This window comes from Microcaecilia unicolor, chromosome 5 (genome assembly GCF_901765095.1).
Source record: "Microcaecilia unicolor chromosome 5, aMicUni1.1, whole genome shotgun sequence".
Classification (NCBI taxonomy): Eukaryota; Metazoa; Chordata; class Amphibia; order Gymnophiona; family Siphonopidae; genus Microcaecilia; species Microcaecilia unicolor.
This window is the reverse complement of record NC_044035.1, coordinates 178626393-178647414: the sequence shown is the minus strand read 5'-3', so window position 1 is coordinate 178647414 and position 21022 is coordinate 178626393. Positions and strand designations below refer to the sequence as shown.

Genomic DNA, 21022 nt, shown 5'->3' with positions numbered 1-21022 from the left:
CAAAATACACTAACTTTACAGAGATGTTGGGTAGACATTAAACCTAGGATGGCGACGGAGCAGGACAAACCCTGATGAGCTCCATGGCCGAGCAAAGGCCGTGCTGGCAAACTCGGTATAGGGACCCCAACCCAAACCGAGCCGGCAGACATGGCTCAGGAAACTCGATCGAGACTCGAACCGTCCCGACCGACGACACAGCCACCACCACCTTCTAGAAGGGAGAGGTAAGTGAACCTCTCCCCATGGGAAGTTAGCGGCAGCAGGACTCACCTAGACCTCACTGGCGACGGTCCACATGGTGGCGGACGCAGCCGACCATCCCAGCCCCTCTCCACTCTCCTGCAGTGGCGAAGAGGAGCAGCTGACCAACGGCGAGGGACGGCAGGGGTGAAAGTGGCTTTGCTCTCACGACTCGGCTGCCACCCGGAGTCGCGGTGTTGGGTGCCGCCATCCGAGTGGAACGCAGGTAGTCCATGCCGCGGCCTTTGTTCGCCGCCCAGCTGTCGGAAGAGACGTGGGGAGCATTGAACAAGCAGCGAGGGGCATCTGTGCTCGACCGTCCAGCTGGCAGGAAGCCGGCATCGATACCTCCTCCCTGGTGGGGAGTACATGGCAGCACGAGACCCTCATTCGGCCGCCCAGCCGGGAGAAGTGAGTGCCGGGGTCTCACCCAGGCCAAGGAACGCACAGGAGCATGTGGCTGAGATCACACAAACTGGAGCCCCTAATCGAGTGCTGAGAAGGAGCGACGGATAGAGAACAAATAAGGAGAAACAAAGGCACCATAGAGGACTCTCTCCGTGGAACTGAGGATTGGCGAAAAGAAACCTACACGTGCCAAACACTTAGTTTGAAATATATATAAAGGCACAACTGGCCGCCTTTAAAGCCACCCCGCCACCACACATCTACCTCAAATCACCGAAACAATGCTTCCTATCAGAGCCATAAAAAACTCCGGAACATCTGTGAGTAAACCTAGATCCATAGGAAAACACCAAAACACCTAACTGTGAGTAGTAAATTAATCATTCCTAACTAATTAATCCGTTCAATAACATAATAGAACCTCAGAGCCACTTCTGACCTCCATAGATAATTATCCTAAGGACAAAACCAGCAAAACAACCATCACAGAGGTCACTTAGAAGCCCAAAGCGAACACAATGAACGTCGTCAAATTGTTCCAAATTATTTACTCCACTATACATTAACCTCCCCTCTCACAAAAACCAACATGACACCCACTGCACACAATTTCAACAGACTGTCCAGACACAATACATCCCAACAAAATAAGAACGACCAAAATAATGAAAGACCTCCACCACGAGGACAAAATCAACACAAAGAAAAGAAAAGCCATACCAAACCCAAACTACAAGAGAACAGACAACTAATAAAAATCAACACAACGCCGAACACAGATGACCCATATCAAAAAGTTAAAGTGGGATACATAAACGCCAGATCAGCAGTTAACAAAGCAACAATCATAACAGATTGGATCACGGCAGACAACTTTGATCTACTATTCATAACCGAAACATTAATCCACGATCAAAAGGACCCCATAATTCTAGATCAATGCCCCCTAGGCTACAAAATCACTGGACAAGGAAAGAAAAAAGAGGAGGTATAGCACTAATACATAGATCTCACTTCACCGTAGAAACCGTAGCCGAGGCCATAACACCCCAACTCGAAATCGCTTCAGAATCCACCATACAACCTTGATTGAAAGCCTAAACTGTGTACTATTTTATAGACCTCCAGGTAACTGGTACGATTGCCAATCACACTTCATGGACTTCATATCAAACACTTGTGTGTCTAACTCCAATCTACTCATAATAGGAGACATAAACCTACACCTAGAAGACCCCAACTCTACCAATACACATCAATGCATGGAATTCCTCCAATTATGGGGCCTTAAGTAGCCACATATGCAAGCAACCGATGTCAAAGGGCACACACTCGACCTTATTACACACAAATTGTCTTCAGACCAGAACCTTATAATATTAGATACAAAATGGACTGACATACCATGGTCAGACCACCACAAGTTAAACCTATCCCTACAGTGGCAAAAGAAAGGCTCATACCACATACATGAACACACAACTTACACCATGAGAGGTCAAGTACAGTGGGGGAAATAAGTATTTGATCCCTTGCTGATTTTGTAAGTTTGCCCACTGACAAAGACATGAGCAGCCCATAATTGAAGGGTAGGTTATTGGTAACAGTGAGAGATAGCACATCACAAATTAAATCCGGAAAATCACATTGTGGAAAGTATATGAATTTATTTGCATTCTGCAGAGGGAAATAAGTATTTGACCCCCCACCAACCAGTAAGAGATCTGGCCCCTACAGACCAGGTAGATGCTCCAAATCAACTCGTTACCTGCATGACAGACAGCTGTCGGCAATGGTCACCTGTATGAAAGACACCTGTCCACAGACTCAGTGAATCAGTCAGACTCTAACTTCTACAAAATGGCCAAGAGCAAGGAGCTGTCTAAGGATGTCAGGGACAAGATCATACACCTGCACAAGGCTGGAATGGGCTACAAAACCATCAGTAAGACGCTGGGCGAGAAGGAGACAACTGTTGGTGCCATAGTAAGAAAATGGAAGAAGTACAAAATGACTGTCAATCGACAAAGATCTGGGGCTCCACGCAAAATCTCACCTCGTGGGGTATCCTTGATCATGAGGAAGGTTAGAAATCAGCCTACAACTACAAGGGGGGAACTTGTCAATGATCTCAAGGCAGCTGGGACCACTGTCACCACGAAAACCATTGGTAACACATTACGACATAACGGATTGCAATCCTGCAGTGCCCGCAAGGTCCCCCTGCTCCGGAAGGCACATGTGACGGCCCGTCTGAAGTTTGCCAGTGAACACCTGGATGATGCCGAGAGTGATTGGGAGAAGGTGCTGTGGTCAGATGAGACAAAAATTGAGCTCTTTGGCATGAACTCAACTCGCCGTGTTTGGAGGAAGAGAAATGCTGCCTATGACCCAAAGAACACCGTCCCCACTGTCAAGCATGGAGGTGGAAATGTTATGTTTTGGGGGTGTTTCTCTGCTAAGGGCACAGGACTACTTCACCGCATCAATGGGAGAATGGATGGGGCCATGTACCGTACAATTCTGAGTGACAACCTCCTTCCCTCCGCCAGGGCCTTAAAAATGGGTCGTGGCTGGGTCTTCCAGCACGACAATGACCCAAAACATACAGCCAAGGCAACAAAGGAGTGGCTCAGGAAGAAGCACATTAGGGTCATGGAGTGGCCTAGCCAGTCACCAGACCTTAATCCCATTGAAAACTTATGGAGGGAGCTGAAGCTGCGAGTTGCCAAGCGACAGCCCAGAACTCTTAATGATTTAGAGATGATCTGCAAAGAGGAGTGGACCAAAATTCCTCCTGACATGTGTGCAAACCTCATCATCAACTACAGAAGACGTCTGACCGCTGTGCTTGCCAACAAGGGTTTTGCCACCAAGTATTAGGTCTTGTTTGCCAGAGGGATTAAATACTTATTTCCCTCTGCAGAATGCAAATAAATTCATATACTTTCCACAATGTGATTTTCCGGATTTAATTTGTGATGTGCTATCTCTCACTGTTACCAATAACCTACCCTTCAATTATGGGCTGCTCATGTCTTTGTCAGTGGGCAAACTTACAAAATCAGCAAGGGATCAAATACTTATTTCCCCCACTGTAGACCCGGAATATTTTGGCAACAGATATACAACAACAAATGGACAGCACGAACGGACTCGATATACTATCTCTTAAACTGGGATAACAGATGCAGGAGCATATTAGACGAAATAGCACCATTACAAACAAGAACCTCACGTAGACACAACTCGATACCATGGTATAATGAAGAACTGAAAAAACTAAAAACACAAGTCAGGAGACTTGAACGAGCATGGGCAAAAATATTGTTTATTTACTAGACAGTCACTTATTACAAAATGTAAATCAGAATGGTTTACAATATAATATAACAGTAAAATCAATCTAAAAATACTATAAAAACACACTTTGAAATCCATTTCTGGTAGAAAAGCACAGCAAAACCAGAGAGCCAAAACATAATAAAATCAGAGAAATAATTTTAAAATTCCACATTTTTTTACCCCCTTGTTCTCCTCTTCTCTCTTGTTCCCTTCCATCTTTTTACACTTCTCCTATCCATTTCCCTAATTATATATTTAATTTGATATTAGACATTATCTTGAAATATGTCTCAAAAAAAATTGGTTTTTAAGATTTTGCGGAAGTGGGCGTAGGAGTTTTCAAGCCTAAGTTCTTTAGGAAGGCAGTTCCAGAGGGTAGGGGCTAAGAAGAAGAATGCAGATGTTCGCGTTGATTCCCATCTGGCTTTAGATGGGGATGGAATTACCAATCTGTTGTCTGTCAATGACCGCAGTGTCTGCGCTGGTGTATAGGGAATAATAAAACTGGATAAATACAATGGCCCCAGTAAATAAAATGCCTTATGTGTTAATGTAAGAATTTTAAATTTTATCCTAGCTTCTATTGGAAGCCAGTGTAGTTGATATAACAGTGGGGTAATTCTGTCGTATTTTGAAGCTCTACAGATAATACGAGCAGCAGTATTTTGAATCATTTGTAGTCGCTTTACATTAAGTTTGGAACTACCTGCGTAAACAATATTACAGTAGTCTAAATGTGATAAAATAAAAGCATAGGTTAGTGTACATAGTGAGGATTTGTTTATGGAATTCCGAATAGAACGTAATTTACACAAATTATAGAAAGATTTCTTTGTCAGATCGGATATTTGCTCACTAAAAGATAGAGACGAATCAATGATAATACCTAGGTATCTAAATGAATGCACCGTAGGTATTTGTTTCCCAAACAGAGTTGGTATCAAAGATGGAGTAGGCCCAAGGCCCGTTATCCATGCAGTTGTAGTTTTGTCTGGATTTAATGCTAGTTTCTCCGAGGACAAGCAGGCTGCTTGTTCTCACTGATGGGTGACGTCCGCGGCAGCCCCTCCAATCGGAATCTTCACTAGCAAAAGCCTTTGCTAGCCCTCGCGCCGATGCGCACCGCGCATGCGCGGCCGTCTTCCCGCCCGAAACCGGCTTGAGCCGGCCAGTCTTCTTTTCTCCGCGCTCGGTACGGTTGTGTTTTACCGTTCGTGCCCCGGAAAGTCGACCTCGCGCGTCGTTTTTCGACATTTTTCTGTGAAAATCCAGAAATCCTTTGGATTAGCCACTTTCAGTTTTTCCTTCCTCTACTTCGAGTTTTTTCGCCCCGTTAAGTTTTCTTTCGTCGTCGGGGTAGGCCTTTCTTAGGCCCCGGTCGAAATTTCCCTTTTCTTTTCTGTGCCAAATTTCGCCATTTCGTCTTTCGATTTCGCCGGCGTGATTTTTCCGCCCATGACATCGAAGCCTTCCAGCGGCTTCAAGAAGTGCACCCAGTGCGCCCGGGTAATCTCGCTCACTGACAGGCATGCGTCGTGTCTTCAGTGTCTGGGGGCTGGGCACCGCCCTCAGGCCTGTAGTCTGTGTTCCCTTTTGCAAAGGCGGACTCAGGTAGCGAGGTTAGCCCAGTGGAACATTTTGTTCTCGGGCTCTTCGTCGGCATCGGCACCGGGGGTATCGAGTGCATCGACGTCTTCAGCGTCCAGACCTTCAACCTCGGCGGCCAGTGCATCGAGTGCATCGAGGCATCGGCGCCGAGACATCGGATAGCTGCATCGACGTCGGTGGTACCGGGACCTCGTCTGCTGATGTCGTCGGACGGTGGTGCTTCGTCTGGAGTGCAGGTGAGGGCTGTCCATTCCCCTGCTGGTGGCGGTGAGCCTTCGGGTGGGTCTCCCCCTACCCTGAGGGCTCCTGCGGTACAGCCCCTCCGAGACCGACCCTCTTCGGTCTCGGCCCCGAGGAAGCGACGGCTGGATTCTACGTCCTCCTCATCGGTACCGGGAAGCTCCGGTGACGTGCTTCGTCCCAAGAAGTCGAAGAAGCATCGTCACCGGTCCCCTTCCCGTGTCGGTACCGAGAGCTCTGGGTCGCCGAAGGAGTCGGTACCCAGCAGGCATCGACGCCGAGAGGACCGCTCACCCTCTGTTCAGGAGGTGTCGATGCGCTTCGCTCTGGACAGCCCGGAACAGCCTCCATGCCCGGAACAGGTTCTGACTTCGACGCCTGCATCGACCTCCATGCCTTTCTCTGCAGCCGCTCTGAACGAGAGCCTCCGGGCCGTTCTCCCAGAGATTCTGGGAGAGCTGTTGCGCCCTAACCCTCCGGTACCGGCGGTGCTTGCGCCACCGGTACCGTCGAGCGTGGCGCCGGCTGGCCCATCGCCCGAGGTGAGGTCTCCGGCGTCGGTACCGCGTGCGGTGCCGGCTGCCGTCGCCTCCCAGGAAGGCTCCCCGACTACGTCGGCGGAGGGAGCTTCGCCGATGCGGGCGAGGGAGTCTACCTCTCGACGCCCCCATCGTGGACGTGGCTCCACGGAGTCGAGTCGGGCACGGTTGCAGACACAGGTCCGTGAACTTGTGTCTGACACCGAGGGTGAGGCCTCGTGGGAAGAGGAAGAAGACCCCAGATATTTCTCTGACGAGGAGTCTGAGGGTCTTCCTTCCGATCCCACTCCCTCTCCTGAAAGACAGCTTTCTCCTCCTGAGAGTCTGTCTTTCGCTTCCTTTGTCCGGGAGATGTCTACGGCCATCCCCTTCCCGGTGGTTGTGGAGGACGAGCCCAGGGCTGAAATGTTTGAGCTCCTGGACTATCCTTCTCCACCTAAGGAAGCGTCCACTGTTCCCTTGCACCATGTCCTAAAAAAGACATTGCTTGCGAACTGGACCAAACCTTTAACTAATCCCCACATCCCCAAGAAGATCGAGTCCCAGTACCGGATCCATGGGGACCCAGATCTGATGCGCACTCAGTTGCCTCATGATTCTGGAGTTGTGGATCTGGCCCTAAAGAAGGCCAAGAGTTCTAGGGAGCATGCTTCGGCGCCCCCGGGCAAGGACTCTAGAACCTTGGACTCCTTTGGGAGGAAGGCCTACCATTCTTCTATGCTCGTGGCCAAAATTCAGTCTTACCAGCTCTACACGAGCATACACATGCGGAACAATGTGCGGCAGTTGGCGGGCTTGGTTGATGCGCTCCCCCCTGAGCAAGCCAAGCCGTTTCAGGAGGTGGTCAGGCAGCTGAAGGCGTGCAGAAAATTCCTGGCCAGAGGGGTGTATGACACCTTTGATGTTGCGTCCAGGGCCGCTGCTCAAGGTGTGGTGATGCGCAGGCTCTCATGGCTGCGTGCCTCCGACCTGGAGAATAGAATCCAGCAGCGGATTGCGGACTCGCCTTGCCGTGCGGACAACATTTTTGGAGAGAAAGTCGAACAGGTGGTAGAGCAGCTCCACCAGCGGGACACCGCATTCGACAAGTTCTCCCGCCGGCAGCCTTCAGCCTCTACCTCTACAGGTAGAAGATTTTTTGGAGGAAGGAAGACTGTTCCCTACTCTTCTGGCAAGCGTAGGTACAATCCTCCTTCTCGACAGCCTGCGGCCCAGGCTAAGCCCCAGCGCGCTCGCTCTCGTCAGCAGCGTGCAACTCAGCAAGGCCCCTCGGCTCCCCAGCAAAAGCAAGGGGCGAGCTTTTGACTGGCTCCAGCAGAGCATAGCCGCCATCCAAGTGTCAGTGCCGGGCGACCTGCCAGTCGGAGGGAGGTTGAAAGCTTTTCACCAAAGGTGGCCTCTCATAACCTCCGATCAGTGGGTTCTCCAAATAGTCCGGCAAGGATACACCCTCAATTTGGCCTCAAAACCTCCAAATTGTCCACCGGGAGCTCAGTCTTACAGCTTCCAGCACAAGCAGGTACTTGCAGAGGAACTCTCCGCCCTACTCAGCGCCAATGCGGTCGAGCCCGTGCCATCCGGGCAAGAAGGGCTGGGATTCTATTCCAGGTACTTCCTTGTGGAAAAGAAAACAGGGGGGATGCGTCCCATCCTAGACCTAAGGGCCCTGAACAAATATCTGGTCAAAGAAAAGTTCAGGATGCTTTCCCTGGGCACCCTACTTCCCATGATTCAGGAAAACGATTGGCTATGCTCTCTGGACTTGAAGGATGCCTACACACACATCCCGATACTGCCAGCTCACAGACAGTATCTGCGATTTCAACTGGGCACACGTCACTTCCAGTACTGTGTGCTACCCTTTGGGCTCGCCTCTGCGCCCAGGGTGTTCACAAAGTGCTTGGCTGTAGTAGCGGCAGCACTTCGCAGGCTGGGGGTGCACGTGTTCCCATATCTCGACGATTGGCTGGTGAAGAACACGTCCGAGGCAGGAGCCCTGCAGTCCATGCAGATGACTATTCGCCTCCTGGTGCTACTGGGGTTTGTGATAAATTACCCAAAGTCCCATCTTCTCCCGGCGCAGAGACTCGAATTCATAGGAGCTCTGCTGGATTCTCGGACGGCTCGCGCCTATCTCCCAGAGGCGAGAGCCAACAACTTGTTGTCCCTCGTCTCGCGGGTGCGAGCGTCCCAGCAGATCACAGCTCGGCAGATGTTGAGATTGCTGGGCCACATGGCCTCCACAGTTCATGTGACTCCCATGGCCCGCCTTCACATGAGATCTGCTCAATGGACTCTAGCTTCCCAGTGGTTACAGGCTGCTGGGGATCTAGAAGACGTGATCCACCTGTCCACGAGTTTTCTCGAATCCCTGTATTGGTGGACGATTCGGTCCAATTTGACTCTGGGACGTCCTTTCCAAATTCCTCAGCCACAAAAAGTGCTGACCACGGATGCGTCTCTCCTGGGATGGGGAGCTCATGTCGATGGGCTTCACACCCAAGGAAGCTGGTCCCTCCAGGAACGCGATCTACAGATCAATCTTCTGGAGTTACGAGCGATCTGGAACGCTCTGAAGGCTTTCAGAGATCGGCTGTCCCACCAAATTATCCAAATTCAGACAGACAACCAGGTTGCCATGTACTACGTCAACAAGCAGGGGGGCACCGGATCTCGCCCCCTGTGTCAGGAAGCCGTCAGCATGTGGCTCTGGGCTCGCCGGCACGGCATGGTGCTCCAAGCCACATATCTGGCAGGCGTAAACAACAGTCTGGCCGACAGATTGAGCAGGATTATGCAACCTCACGAGTGGTCACTCAACTCTCGAGTGGTGCGCCAGATCTTCCAAGCGTGGGGCACCCCCTTGGTGGATCTTTTCGCATCTCGAGCCAACCACAAAGTCCCCCAGTTCTGTTCCAGGCTTCAGGCCCACGGCAGACTGGCATCGGATGCCTTCCTCCTGGATTGGGGGGAGGGTCTGCTGTATGCTTATCCTCCCATTCCTCTGGTGGGGAAGACTTTGTTGAAACTCAAGCAAGACCGAGGCACCATGATTCTGATTGCTCCTTTTTGGCCGCGTCAGATCTGGTTCCCTCTTCTTCTGGAGTTGTCCTCCGAAGAACCTTGGAGATTGGAGTGTTTTCCGACCCTCATCACGCAGGACGAAGGGGCGCTTCTGCATCCCAGCCTCCGGTCCCTGGCTCTCACGACCTGGATGTTGAGAGCGTAGACTTTGCCTCTTTGGGCCTGTCAGAGGGTGTCTCCCGCATCTTGCTTGCTTCCAGGAAAGATTCCACTAAGAGGAGTTACTTCTTTCTGTGGAGGAGGTTTGCCGTCTGGTGTGACAGCAAGGCCCTAGATCCTCGCTCTTGTCCTACACAGACCCTGCTTGAATACCTTCTGCACTTGTCTGAGTCTGGTCTCAAGACCAACTCTGTAAGAGTTCACCTTAGTGCAATCAGTGCATACCATTACCATGTGGAAGGTAAGCTGATCTCAGGACAGCCTTTAGTTGTTCGCTTCATGAGAGGTTTGCTTTTGTCAAAGCCCCCTGTCAAGCCTCCTACAGTGTCATGGGATCTCAATGTCGTTCTCACCCAGCTGATGAAACCTCCTTTTGAGCCACTGAATTCATGCCATCTGAAGTACTTGACCTGGAAGGTCATTTTCTTGGTGGCAGTTACTTCAGCTCGTAGAGTCAGTGAGCTTCAGGCCCTGGTAGCCCAGGCTCCTTACACCAAATTTCATCATAACAGAGTAGTCCTCCGCACTCACCCTAAGTTCCTGCCAAAGGTTGTGTCGGAGTTCCATCTGAACCAGTCAATTGTCTTGCCAACATTCTTTCCCCGTCCTCATTCCTGCCCTGCTGAACGTCAGCTGCACACATTGGACTGCAAGAGAGCATTGGCCTTCTATCTGGAGCGGACACAGCCCAACAGACAGTCCGCCCAATTGTTTGTTTCTTTTGATCCCAATAGGAGGGGAGTGGCTGTGGGGAAACGCACCATATCCAATTGGCTAGCAGATTGCATTTCCTTCACTTACGCCCAGGCAGGGCTGGCTCTTGAGGGTCATGTCACGGCTCATAATGTTAGAGCCATGGCTGCGTCGGTAGCCCACTTGAAGTCAGCCTCTATTGAAGAAATCTGCAAAGCTGCGACGTGGTCATCTGTCCACACATTCACATCTCATTACTGCCTGCAGCAGGATACCCGACGCGACAGTCGGTTCGGGCAGTCAGTTCTTCAGAACCTGTTTGGGCTTTAGGATCCAACGCCACCCCCCGAGGGCCCTGTTTGTTCTGTTCCAGGCTGCACTCTCAGTTAGTTGGTAAATTTTTTAGGTCAATCTCAGTTATGTCCTCGCCGTTGCGAGGCCCAATTGACCATGGTTGTTGTTTTGAGTGAGCCTGGGGGCTAGGGATACCCCATCAGTGAGAACAAGCAGCCTGCTTGTCCTCGGAGAAAGCGAATGCTACATACCTGTAGAAGGTATTCTCCGAGGACAGCAGGCTGATTGTTCTCACAAACCCGCCCGCCTCCCCTTTGGAGTTGTGTCTTCCCTTGTCTTTGTCTTGCTACACATGAGACTGGCCGGCTCAAGCCGGTTTCGGGCGGGAAGACGGCCGCGCATGCGCGGTGCGCATCGGCGCGCGAGGGCTAGCAAAGGCTTTTGCTAGTGAAGATTCCGATTGGAGGGGCTGCCGCGGACGTCACCCATCAGTGAGAACAATCAGCCTGCTGTCCTCGGAGAATACCTTCTACAGGTATGTAGCATTCGCTTTATGCTTTGTCAGCCAATCGGCCACCTTCTCAAGACAATTTTGAATCGGTTCTAAGTCAATATTTACTGCTTTAACATAATGAATTGGAAGAAAATCGTCGGATTATGAATAGGAACTAATACCTAAAGATTGAATGAGTAGAGAAAGTGGGCTGACATATAAATTAAACAACATAGGAGATAACACTGATCTCTGGGGTACTCCACAACTGCTGAAATATGAATTAGAAGTTTTGATTTTGGATAACTTTAAAGGAGCAGTTCTCTAGATAAGAGGTAAACCAGTTGTGAATTGTACCTGAAATCCCAATTTCTTTTAGCCGTTGTAGGAGTAAAGTATGATCTATTAGATCAAATGCTGCGGACAAGTCAAGTGAAACAACTAGAGCAACATAACCTTGTTCTAATCTAGAATGACGTTCGCTTAAAAATGATGTTAAAACCGTTTCTGTACTGTAGCCTTTTCTAAAACCAGACTGTCTAGGATGTAATATATTCTTCTTTTCAACATAGGATTGTAGTTGCTTAAACACAACCGTTTCCAGTATTTTAGATATACATGGAAGAGTGGAAACTGGGCGATAGTTTCCTGGAAGTTGAGGGTCTAATGTAGGTTTTTTTAGAATGGGCTTTACTAAAGCCTCTTTAAGAACTTGAGGGACTGTTCCCTCTGTGAGGCTCTTTGTAATAATTGAGTAGAGATAACTTTGTATTTCTAAGGAAGAGTTTTTTAACCAGGTTGATGGTATTGGATCTAGTTGATTGTAGGTTAAAGAAAATTGTGATATAATTATTGAAATAGAATTTAATGAGGGGATCTCAAATGTAATCCATAATTCTGAAGATGGTAACAAGCATTCAGCTGTTGGCATTATTGCTTTGTTCAAATTAGTTCTTAGTGTTTCTATTTTAGATAAAAAGAATTTAGCCAAAAGTTCAGATTCTATAAGACATTCCTCAGTGGATGCTTTAGGTTTGCTTGTTAATTGTTTCATTATGAAACATAATTGTTTAGATGAATTCTATGCAGCTTGTATTTGTTTTGAATAATATGTAGTCTTGGCTATTTTTATCTGCGATATGTAATATCGTTGACACTGTTTACAGATATTTTTTAATTCGTTTGATTTTCCTTTCCTCCAAAGATGCTCTGCTTTACGTACCTGTTTACATAATTTTAGCCCAGTGTGATACCATGGTTGAGATGATTTCAATCTGTGTTTAATTAGTTTATAAGGAGCAATGGTATCCAAAGCTTTTGAAAGTACCTGATTCCAAGTAGTTATTTGTTTATCTATTGATAAATTGTAGAAGTTATGTGGAAAATTAGTGGCTAACGAAGGTAATGTCGTTGGGTCTATTTTAGTTAAGCCCCTAGATTGAAAATAGGATAAAGTTCATCTATTTGCAGGCCGTGGAAGTATTAAATTAAAATAAAGCAGAAAATGATCAGACCATGAAACTGGCATAATATTGATCTTAGAACATTGTAGCTCTTCTGACTTATTTGTCATAATTAGGTCAAGAGTATGGCCTGCAATATGGGTTGGTGTGTTGCACAATATCAATATCCTCAATAAACCTGATGTACACACACTCAACGCATGGAAACAAATGCAAAGAAAATACAAATATGCAATAAGACAAATCAAAAGGTCTTACTATAAAACCAAAATAGGACTGGATTACAAAGACACGCATAAACTTACCAACTCGTGAATAAATTACTAGACACCACATTGGTTACCACAACCAACACAGACATGCATACCATCAGCAGACAAACTTGCTAAATATTTCAGTGAGAAAATTGCAAACCTACACACCACACTACCACAGAACACTACTGACATAGAAAAATTCATGGACTGTCTGGACCCAATCCTCGGAGAATACCCAGCAGACCGAATCTGGACAAACTTCGCTCTCCTTACTGAGGAAATCACAACCCAAGCGATTAACAAGTTCACCAAATCCCACTGTAAACTGGATACGTGCCCCAATTACCTAATAAAATCAGCCCCTCAGCGCTTCATAGCAGACCTCACATCACACCTAAACTACATGCTGCAACATGGATTCGTTCCTAAGGACAAAGGCAACATACTACTCACCCCAATACCTAAAGATTCAAAGAAAAAAGCAAATGAAATCACCAACTACCGCCCGGTAGCATCCATCCCTTTGGTAGTCAAACCTGACCACAAGAACATACCAAGTGATACCAAAATCGAATACATCACCACCATGGAAACCGGAATGCGGTGTACCCCAAGGTTCACCGCGATCACCGACCCTCTTCAACCTAGTGATGACCCCACTATCCTAATCCCTAGCCAACCATGGCCTTAACCCCTACATCTATGCAGACGATGTCACGATATACATCCCATTCAAACACGATCTAACAGAAATCACAAACAAAATCGAACTCAGCCTGCAACTCATGAACTCTTGGGCGGATGCATTTCAACTAAAACTCAACGCAGAAAAAACACATTGTCTCATCCTCTCATCACAATACAACACGAACAAACTCACCACTATAAACACCCCAGAATACACTCTCCCTGTCTCAGACAGCCTGAAAATTCTCGGAGTCACAATAGACCGAAACCTCTCGCTAGAAAGCCAAGCGAAAATTACAACAAAGAAAATGTTCCACTCAATGTGGAAACTCAAACGAGTAAAACCTTTCTTCCCGAGGGAAATATTCCGAAGTCTGGTACAATCATTGGTGCTAAGTCTCCTAGACTACTGCAATGCAATATACGCTGGATGCAAAGAACAAATTATTAAGAAACTACAAACTGCCCAAAACACCGCAGCCAGACTCATGTATGGAAAAACGAGATATGAAAGCGCCAAACCCCTACGTGAAAACCTACATTGGCTCCCAATCAAAGAATGAATTGCACTCAAAATCTGCACCCTGGTTCACAAAATCATTCACGGCGAGGCCCCGATCTACATGGCAGACCTCTACCAACCAGAAATGCAAAAAGGTCATCATGCACATACCTAAATCTCCACTACCCAAGCTGCAAAGGACTAAAATACAAATCAACTTATGCATCCAGCTTCTCCTACATAAGCACACAACTATGGAACTCACTACCAAACATTATGAAAACAAAGCACGACTTAACAATCTTACGGAAATTATTAAAAACCAATTTGTTCAAAAAGGCATACCACAATGACCCAACCTAAACACCGGAACCACACAGCACAACGAAACTCAAACAAGAACTGGACAAAACTTAACCCTTCCTCCTGATTACCCATTGTACCCTATCACTTATTGATCCTTAATGCAATTACCACTCTGTATTTCTCATACTGGAATTGGCAATCGCCATCACGGTATCATGTAAGCCACATTGAGCCTGCAAATAGGTGGGAAAATGTGGGATACAAATGCAACAAATAAAAAATAAATAATAAATAAATTGTGAGGAGTAGGAGATATATGATAGTCTATTTCCATATATTCATTGTTGAAATCCTTTGCTCAGTTGCCTCTCACTGCTGTTGTTTTCATCTCCACAGTACATCAACAATCATTCTCTTTTACTTTGTAGTTTGAAATAACAAAATACTCTAACTCTGCTCATTTTAACTCCATCTCATTTTACATTTCTTTGATTCACTTACATGACCTCTCCATTACCTTTTTTTTTTTTTTTTTGTTCTTGTTCAGTCCATGCTCTATGGCCACTCATATTTCCACAGCATTACATCCAGGTTGCAAGGGTTCACTGAACATAGTAGATTCCCATGTCCCCTTGCGCCATCAGCTTGGAACTCACCTATGTGTGTGACTGATTATATCCTGCTTGTCTATGGAGATAGTGAAGTTGTTTACCTGTAATGTAGGTTGCTCATGGAAAGCAGGATAAATCAGCCACACAACCCTCGCATTTCCCTTCATGGATGAAGTTACCCTTACCTATAGAACAGACTGAGGAAGAGGGGCGTCTGTTGCCAAGAAGGGAGCATTTGCACATGCCCAGAGAGCTTTTCTGTCTCTTCTGGGCTTTGGGAGACAGGGTCCTGTCTGTAGCCGCCAGGATGACATCCTGTATAATAAAACGCACCTCCAACATTCTGAAGCTGACTGCATGGCTGAGGCATTCCTGCTCTCTGTATCCATCTCCTGAATTGACATCACGTACTTCCGGGTTCGTCACAAGCAGAAGTGACCAACCACATGAGGTTTCTCGGCTTCAGAATGTTGGAGGTGCATTCTATTAAATAGGATTGTTCAGCGTCCTGCACAGTAACGCTCAGACACCAGAGAGAGGGGGGGGGGGGGGCTGACACCAGAGAGAGGGAGGGAGGGGGAGGGGCCTGACACCAGAGAATGGGGGGGGGAGTTATCTCAGTCATACACACTCTATGTCTCACACTGTATCACATTCACTCTCTGTGTCACACAGTCACTCACACACTCTATTGGTCTCATACACTCAGTCTCACAGAGAGTCTGTGTCTCACACACATTCTCTCTCACACAGATACAGTGTGTGCGAGAAACACACTCTCTCTCACACTGTGTCTCACATACGCACTTGCACACACTCTCATTCTCACACACACACACTCTCATTCTCACAGACACGCACCCAGACTCACTCTCTACCTCAAACACACACACACTCGCACATTTACTCTCTCTGTCTTTCACACACAGTCACTCTCGCATACACTCTCTCAAACATACACACTTCGAGGAAAACCTTGCTAGCGCCCGTTTCATTTGTGTCAGAAACGGGCCTTTTCTACTAGTTAATCCATATGTGTGACTGATTTATCCTGCTTTCAATGGAGAACCTACATTACAGGTAAGCAACTTCACTCTCTTTTCCCCTTACACTCTCTCAAAAAAAAAAAAAAGGTAAAAATATTTTTTAGCATGCAGTTAGTATGTGCTAATTTGGCAGTTACCGCAGGACACATGAGCGCGTCCTGCAGTACTCCATTTTAAACCTCAAACATTCTGTGTATGGCTTGTATTATTTTGTATATTGTGCCATTCCACAAAACATCTGTTGAAACATAAGCATATTAGAAATCAAATAAAAATAATGTGAAAAATTATGATAAAGGAATATTATAACATATTTTAGAAGTAGAATGAAAAATGTAGCATTGTGTATTCACTAATGTTTTTATAAAATTAATTTTGCTTTTCTAATAAAACTGTGAGTATGAAGTGAAAAAATAGATGATAGCAGAATAGAATCAGACTTTGTGAGGCTTTTATTTTACCAAGTTTCTTATTAAGGGGCCCTTTCACAAAGCTGTGGTAAGCACTGAGGCATACTTACTGCAGGTTAAAATCCACTACCATATGATGTGCTCAGGCATCCCATGGTGGTAGTTTTCAGATCTGCACGTGGTTCCCATGCACTAAAAAATATACTTTATTTTTTTTTTTTTTAATGCTGGGGCATGTCTTGGGGACAGAGAGTAGGTGTGCCCAGTGCTAATTAGTTAGCACCACTACATTGCCATGCGCTAACCGATTAGCACAAGGTTAGCATGGGAGCCCTTACTGCCTAGAAATTAGGTGTCAGTAAGGGCTCCTGTGCAAATGGCCACTCACTAATTGGGAAATTAACGCATTGCTATTCATTGAGCCTGCAAATAGGTGGGAAAATGTGGGATACAAATGCAATAAATAAAAATTGAAGAAATTGAAAATGTGGCCATTTTACAGCTGCGCAAAAAGTGGTCTTAGCACAGGCCACTTTTTAGCACAGCTTAGTAAAAATGGCCCCTAAATGTAAAACTGATTTTGTTTCTCCTCTTTCCTCTGCTCTGTTTCCAGTACGCACTTCATGTGTATAATGAAGTGATGAGTGTCGGGCAAAAGTATGGAATCCGCAATTCTGGGTACTATGCTTTGCGGAGCCTGCGTATAGAAAAATTCTTTGCTTTTTGGGGCCAGGATCTGGACACATTCACCACCCCTCTAGAATGTGGACGTGAGTTCCGCGTGAAGCTGGATAAGGTATGATGAAGTTGGCAGTCTCACTATCCTGCTGCGGTTGGTTCTGTTTTATAGACCTGTTATATAAAACTAAAAACTGATCTTAACTTGAGATCTGAACTCAAGAGGTTCAGCAGTGAAATACTAGTGCATTAATGCAGTACACTACTTTCTCCTTGTATTCATTTAGTGAGTTGTTTTTTGTATTATAGTCAGCTGTGGCAACAGCTGTAGAATATATCCCCCTCCCTATTGAATCTGGGTTTTTCCATGGAATTACATATTCGCTTTCTGCATATCCTGCCTTCTGTTGACACCTCCATCCATCCATCTTCCTCCTGTGTGGGCTCTAATTACATGTGGTTATGGGGAACCACAAGAATGTGGAGTTACTGCCAGTACTGCATGACTGAAACAGACAACACAACACGCTGAGTCTTGTGATTCCAGTACAATCAAGGGAAGAGGGTGGTCAAGGAATTGCTGCCAGAAGAACAAATTGGATAGGAAGGAGAAGGCAAAGAAGCTTAATAGAAGGAGAGACTGAGGGTAAATGTATAATCGGCCACCTAATTATATATACTTCCCTTTGAAAATTAGTGTGTATAACATTTATGTGTATACTTGCCACATTAGTTATTCTGTCTCCCTTTGAAATTGCCCCAACAGAACTATGGGTCTAATTTTATAATAGGGCATCTATGTAGAAAGTCCAAAAGGTACCTATTGTACAAAGACAACATAGATCCCTGTGTGCTTTTTATAAAATAGGCTTCTGGAATCAGCACCTATAGCACATAAATATTGGCACACATTTACATCCGCTTCAGAGCAGCAGTAAATGTGTGCTTGTACTCTATCAAATATGTGTGTACATTGCAACTTCACCCCTGCACCACTCAAAACACACCCCTGGGAATACCTGAACATGACATGCGTATAAGTACAGGCTGTTGTGTTGCTGCACATGACTTTATGAAAGACCTTTTGTGCAACTAAAACAGACTACACACATGGAAAAACCTTTATAAGATTACACCTCACAAGCATAAAGAGAGAGGTGAACTAATACGCACAAGTCTGAGATTTATTCAGCTTGGGCCATCTGGCAGGATGGTTTACAACACGTCCTGGATATTACTGTCCCTGGTTGCTTCTCTTTTTGAGTTAACACCTGATTTACTGCTGGCTGCCAAAGAGGAAGAGGGAAAAACTCATAGCATTAACTGGTAGATGGTAGTAGTAGTCCCTGGTTCTTGATCTTCAGGCTTTCTGTGTTGTTATGCTACTGTACCAAATGCTGCAGCAAATTCAAGATCGACAAGAATCTTGAAAGAAGTTAAAGCAAAATAGTCAGATCCAATAAGGAGAAAGAAAAGCCCAAAATGTATCTCCTAGAAGTGGAAATAGAGCCCATCTCTCTGCCTAAATTACTTCCTGGGACAGTGCCATAGACATACAGGAGTAGTTTGAGTAGGATGCAGGTAGATCATCGAGTTCATCTCCAGTTTTTCCAATCCTTTTTTGCTTAGTCCAAGCTTTCTTGAATTTTGTTACTATTTTCACCTCCACCACCTCCACTGGAAGGCAATTCCTTGCACCCATCACTCTTCTTATGATAAAATATTTTCCGATGTTAGTCTTAAGTCTACCCTATTGAAATATGGTCTCTTGTTTTAGAATATATTTTCTGCTGGAAAGGATTTACTTCTGGGCATTATGTATTCATTTAGAGGGTAATATTTTAAACCTTTTTTTTAACCATAAAAAGCCTTTTATAAAATTAGCACATTTAAGTCAAGATGGTAACTGAGTAGGTTGTGTGTAGTGCAGCTCCATTGTTATGCCTGATATTCCTGATGTTAATTTCTTGTTTTAATTTTGGCATTATGCCAGACTGCACTGGGAGGCTTAAGGGACCCCACCCCCTGAAGCTTGAGATTCAAATTACACAGCAGAACACATTTACTTCTCCACTGCCCTTACCATTGGGTGTATCTATTGACTAGAGTAAGGGAGACTCCCAACCAGGAGATCAGACTCAGAGGCCCTGAGACTCCTCTGGGTGAAAACTGAGCTGCAAGGTGGAATGGGAAGATCTTTGGCTCAGGTGAGGCATCAGGGTTAGTGACTATTCCACACCCAGAAGGGGGCCCAATTTTCCATCAGTCAGAGAACCCACATGAGTGTGATCTGAGTACTGGTGGACCTGTTGGAGGAACAGTAAGCCACCCCTTGGAAGGATTGTTGCTGGAAAATCTGTCCTGCAACCCCTGAATTGGCTGGAAGAAATCACACTGGTCAGTTTGATCAGCTCTTTAAACCTTGTATAACGTGTTCTGCTTTCATTACTGTCTCTTTGGAAAATTCATCTAAGATTATACATCTTCAAGTGTGGATGGAAAATCATATATGAAAAGCATCTGACATGGAATCGGCTATCTGCAAAATTAAAGCTGTACTATTATTTCTCCGAGGACAAGCAGGCTGCTTGTTCTCACGACTGGGTTGACGTCCACGGCAGCCCCCTCCAACCAGAACAAAATCTTTACGGGCAGTCCCGCACGCAGGGTACACCCACCGCGCATGCACGGCCATCTTCCCGCACGACCGTTCCTACTCAGTTTTTTTCAATTCCGCGCTGGAGAGAGACATGTTATTGTCTCTCTCTCTGTCAGCCCCGGGAACCGGATCGCGGCCTAGCCGTGAGTTTTTCTCTTTTCGTACGCGTTCGCGCTTCTTTCCTTTCTTATGTTAAAAAAAAAAAAAGAAGTTTGTCCCCTCGTCGTCTTTAGCCGCAGGGGCGCCTCGTTGCGGCCTTGTGGCTGTGCGGTTGTTTTCTTTTTTCGGGTGTGCTTTTCACCGCCACCATCGACGACTTTGACTTCGCCGACGCGATTTTTCCGGCGATGTCCTCGAAGGTCCCGAGCGGATTCAAGAAGTGTGGTCGGTGCGGCCGGCAGATCTCGCAAACCGATAACCACGCTTGGTGCCTCCAGTGCCTTGGGCCGGAGCATAATACCAAGACTTGCACCTTGTGTCTCGGCTTGCAGAAGCGGACAAAGGTGGTGAGGCAAGTTCTTCGGGACCGTCTTTTTGGAACTTGCGCCGGCCCATCGACGGCCGGATCTTCGGTACCGATGTCGACGAAATCGGCACCGACCCCAGGAGTACAGGTACCGTTGGCCCGCCGGCGACGGCGGGCAATCGGCCCTGGCCACTCCCTCTACCCAGGGCCATTGGGACCGAACCCTGTCAGACCCGATCCCTCGAGGCCGGGGGGGTTCTACCTCCTCGTCATCTCTGCCGCCGAGCGCTGATGACGGGCACCGAAAGAAAACCAAAAAGCACAGTCATCGGTCGCCCACGGCGCACGGGACTACCAACTCCGGCGCCTCGAGAGAGGATTCGACGCCGAGGAAGTGGCAGTGCCGAGAGGAGCGTTCCCCCTCGGTTGAAGAGGTGTCGCTGCGTCAGTCCGTGGGTGCTTCGGTACTGTCTCCTGGACCCAAGCAGCTTCCGGCACCGACACCCACACCGGCCCCCCTGCCTTTCCCGACAGCGGGCCTTGACGAGTGTCTCCGAGCCATCCTTCCGGGGATTCTGGAAGGACTGATGTGCCAGGCTCCACCGGCATCGGGGGTGCTTGCGCCCCCGGCGCCGTTGATGGAGGCGCCGGTGTGCTCTAGCCCAATGCCGCAGCCCCCGACGCCGCTTGCGGTACCGGTGTCGATCGCCACGCAGGTGGAGTCCCCGTCGATGGAGGGAGCTTCATCCCCGGCGGCGCGGGAGTCCACCGCTCGACGCCATCACCGGGGGCTTGGTTCCTCGCAGTCGAGACGGGCACGGTTGAGGTCTG

General features: G+C 47.2%; 1 protein-coding gene across 2 annotated transcripts in view; it reads left to right on the top strand.

The window, feature by feature from the left end:
• Positions 1-21022, top strand: part of PDPR (pyruvate dehydrogenase phosphatase regulatory subunit) — a 275395-nt gene that overhangs the window by 239838 nt on the left and 14535 nt on the right. For both annotated transcript variants that reach the window (XM_030203621.1, XM_030203622.1), the window contains exon 17: positions 17002-17184. In XM_030203621.1, the coding sequence (XP_030059481.1) occupies positions 17002-17184 (183 nt within the window). The remainder of the gene's footprint in view (positions 1-17001; positions 17185-21022) is intronic.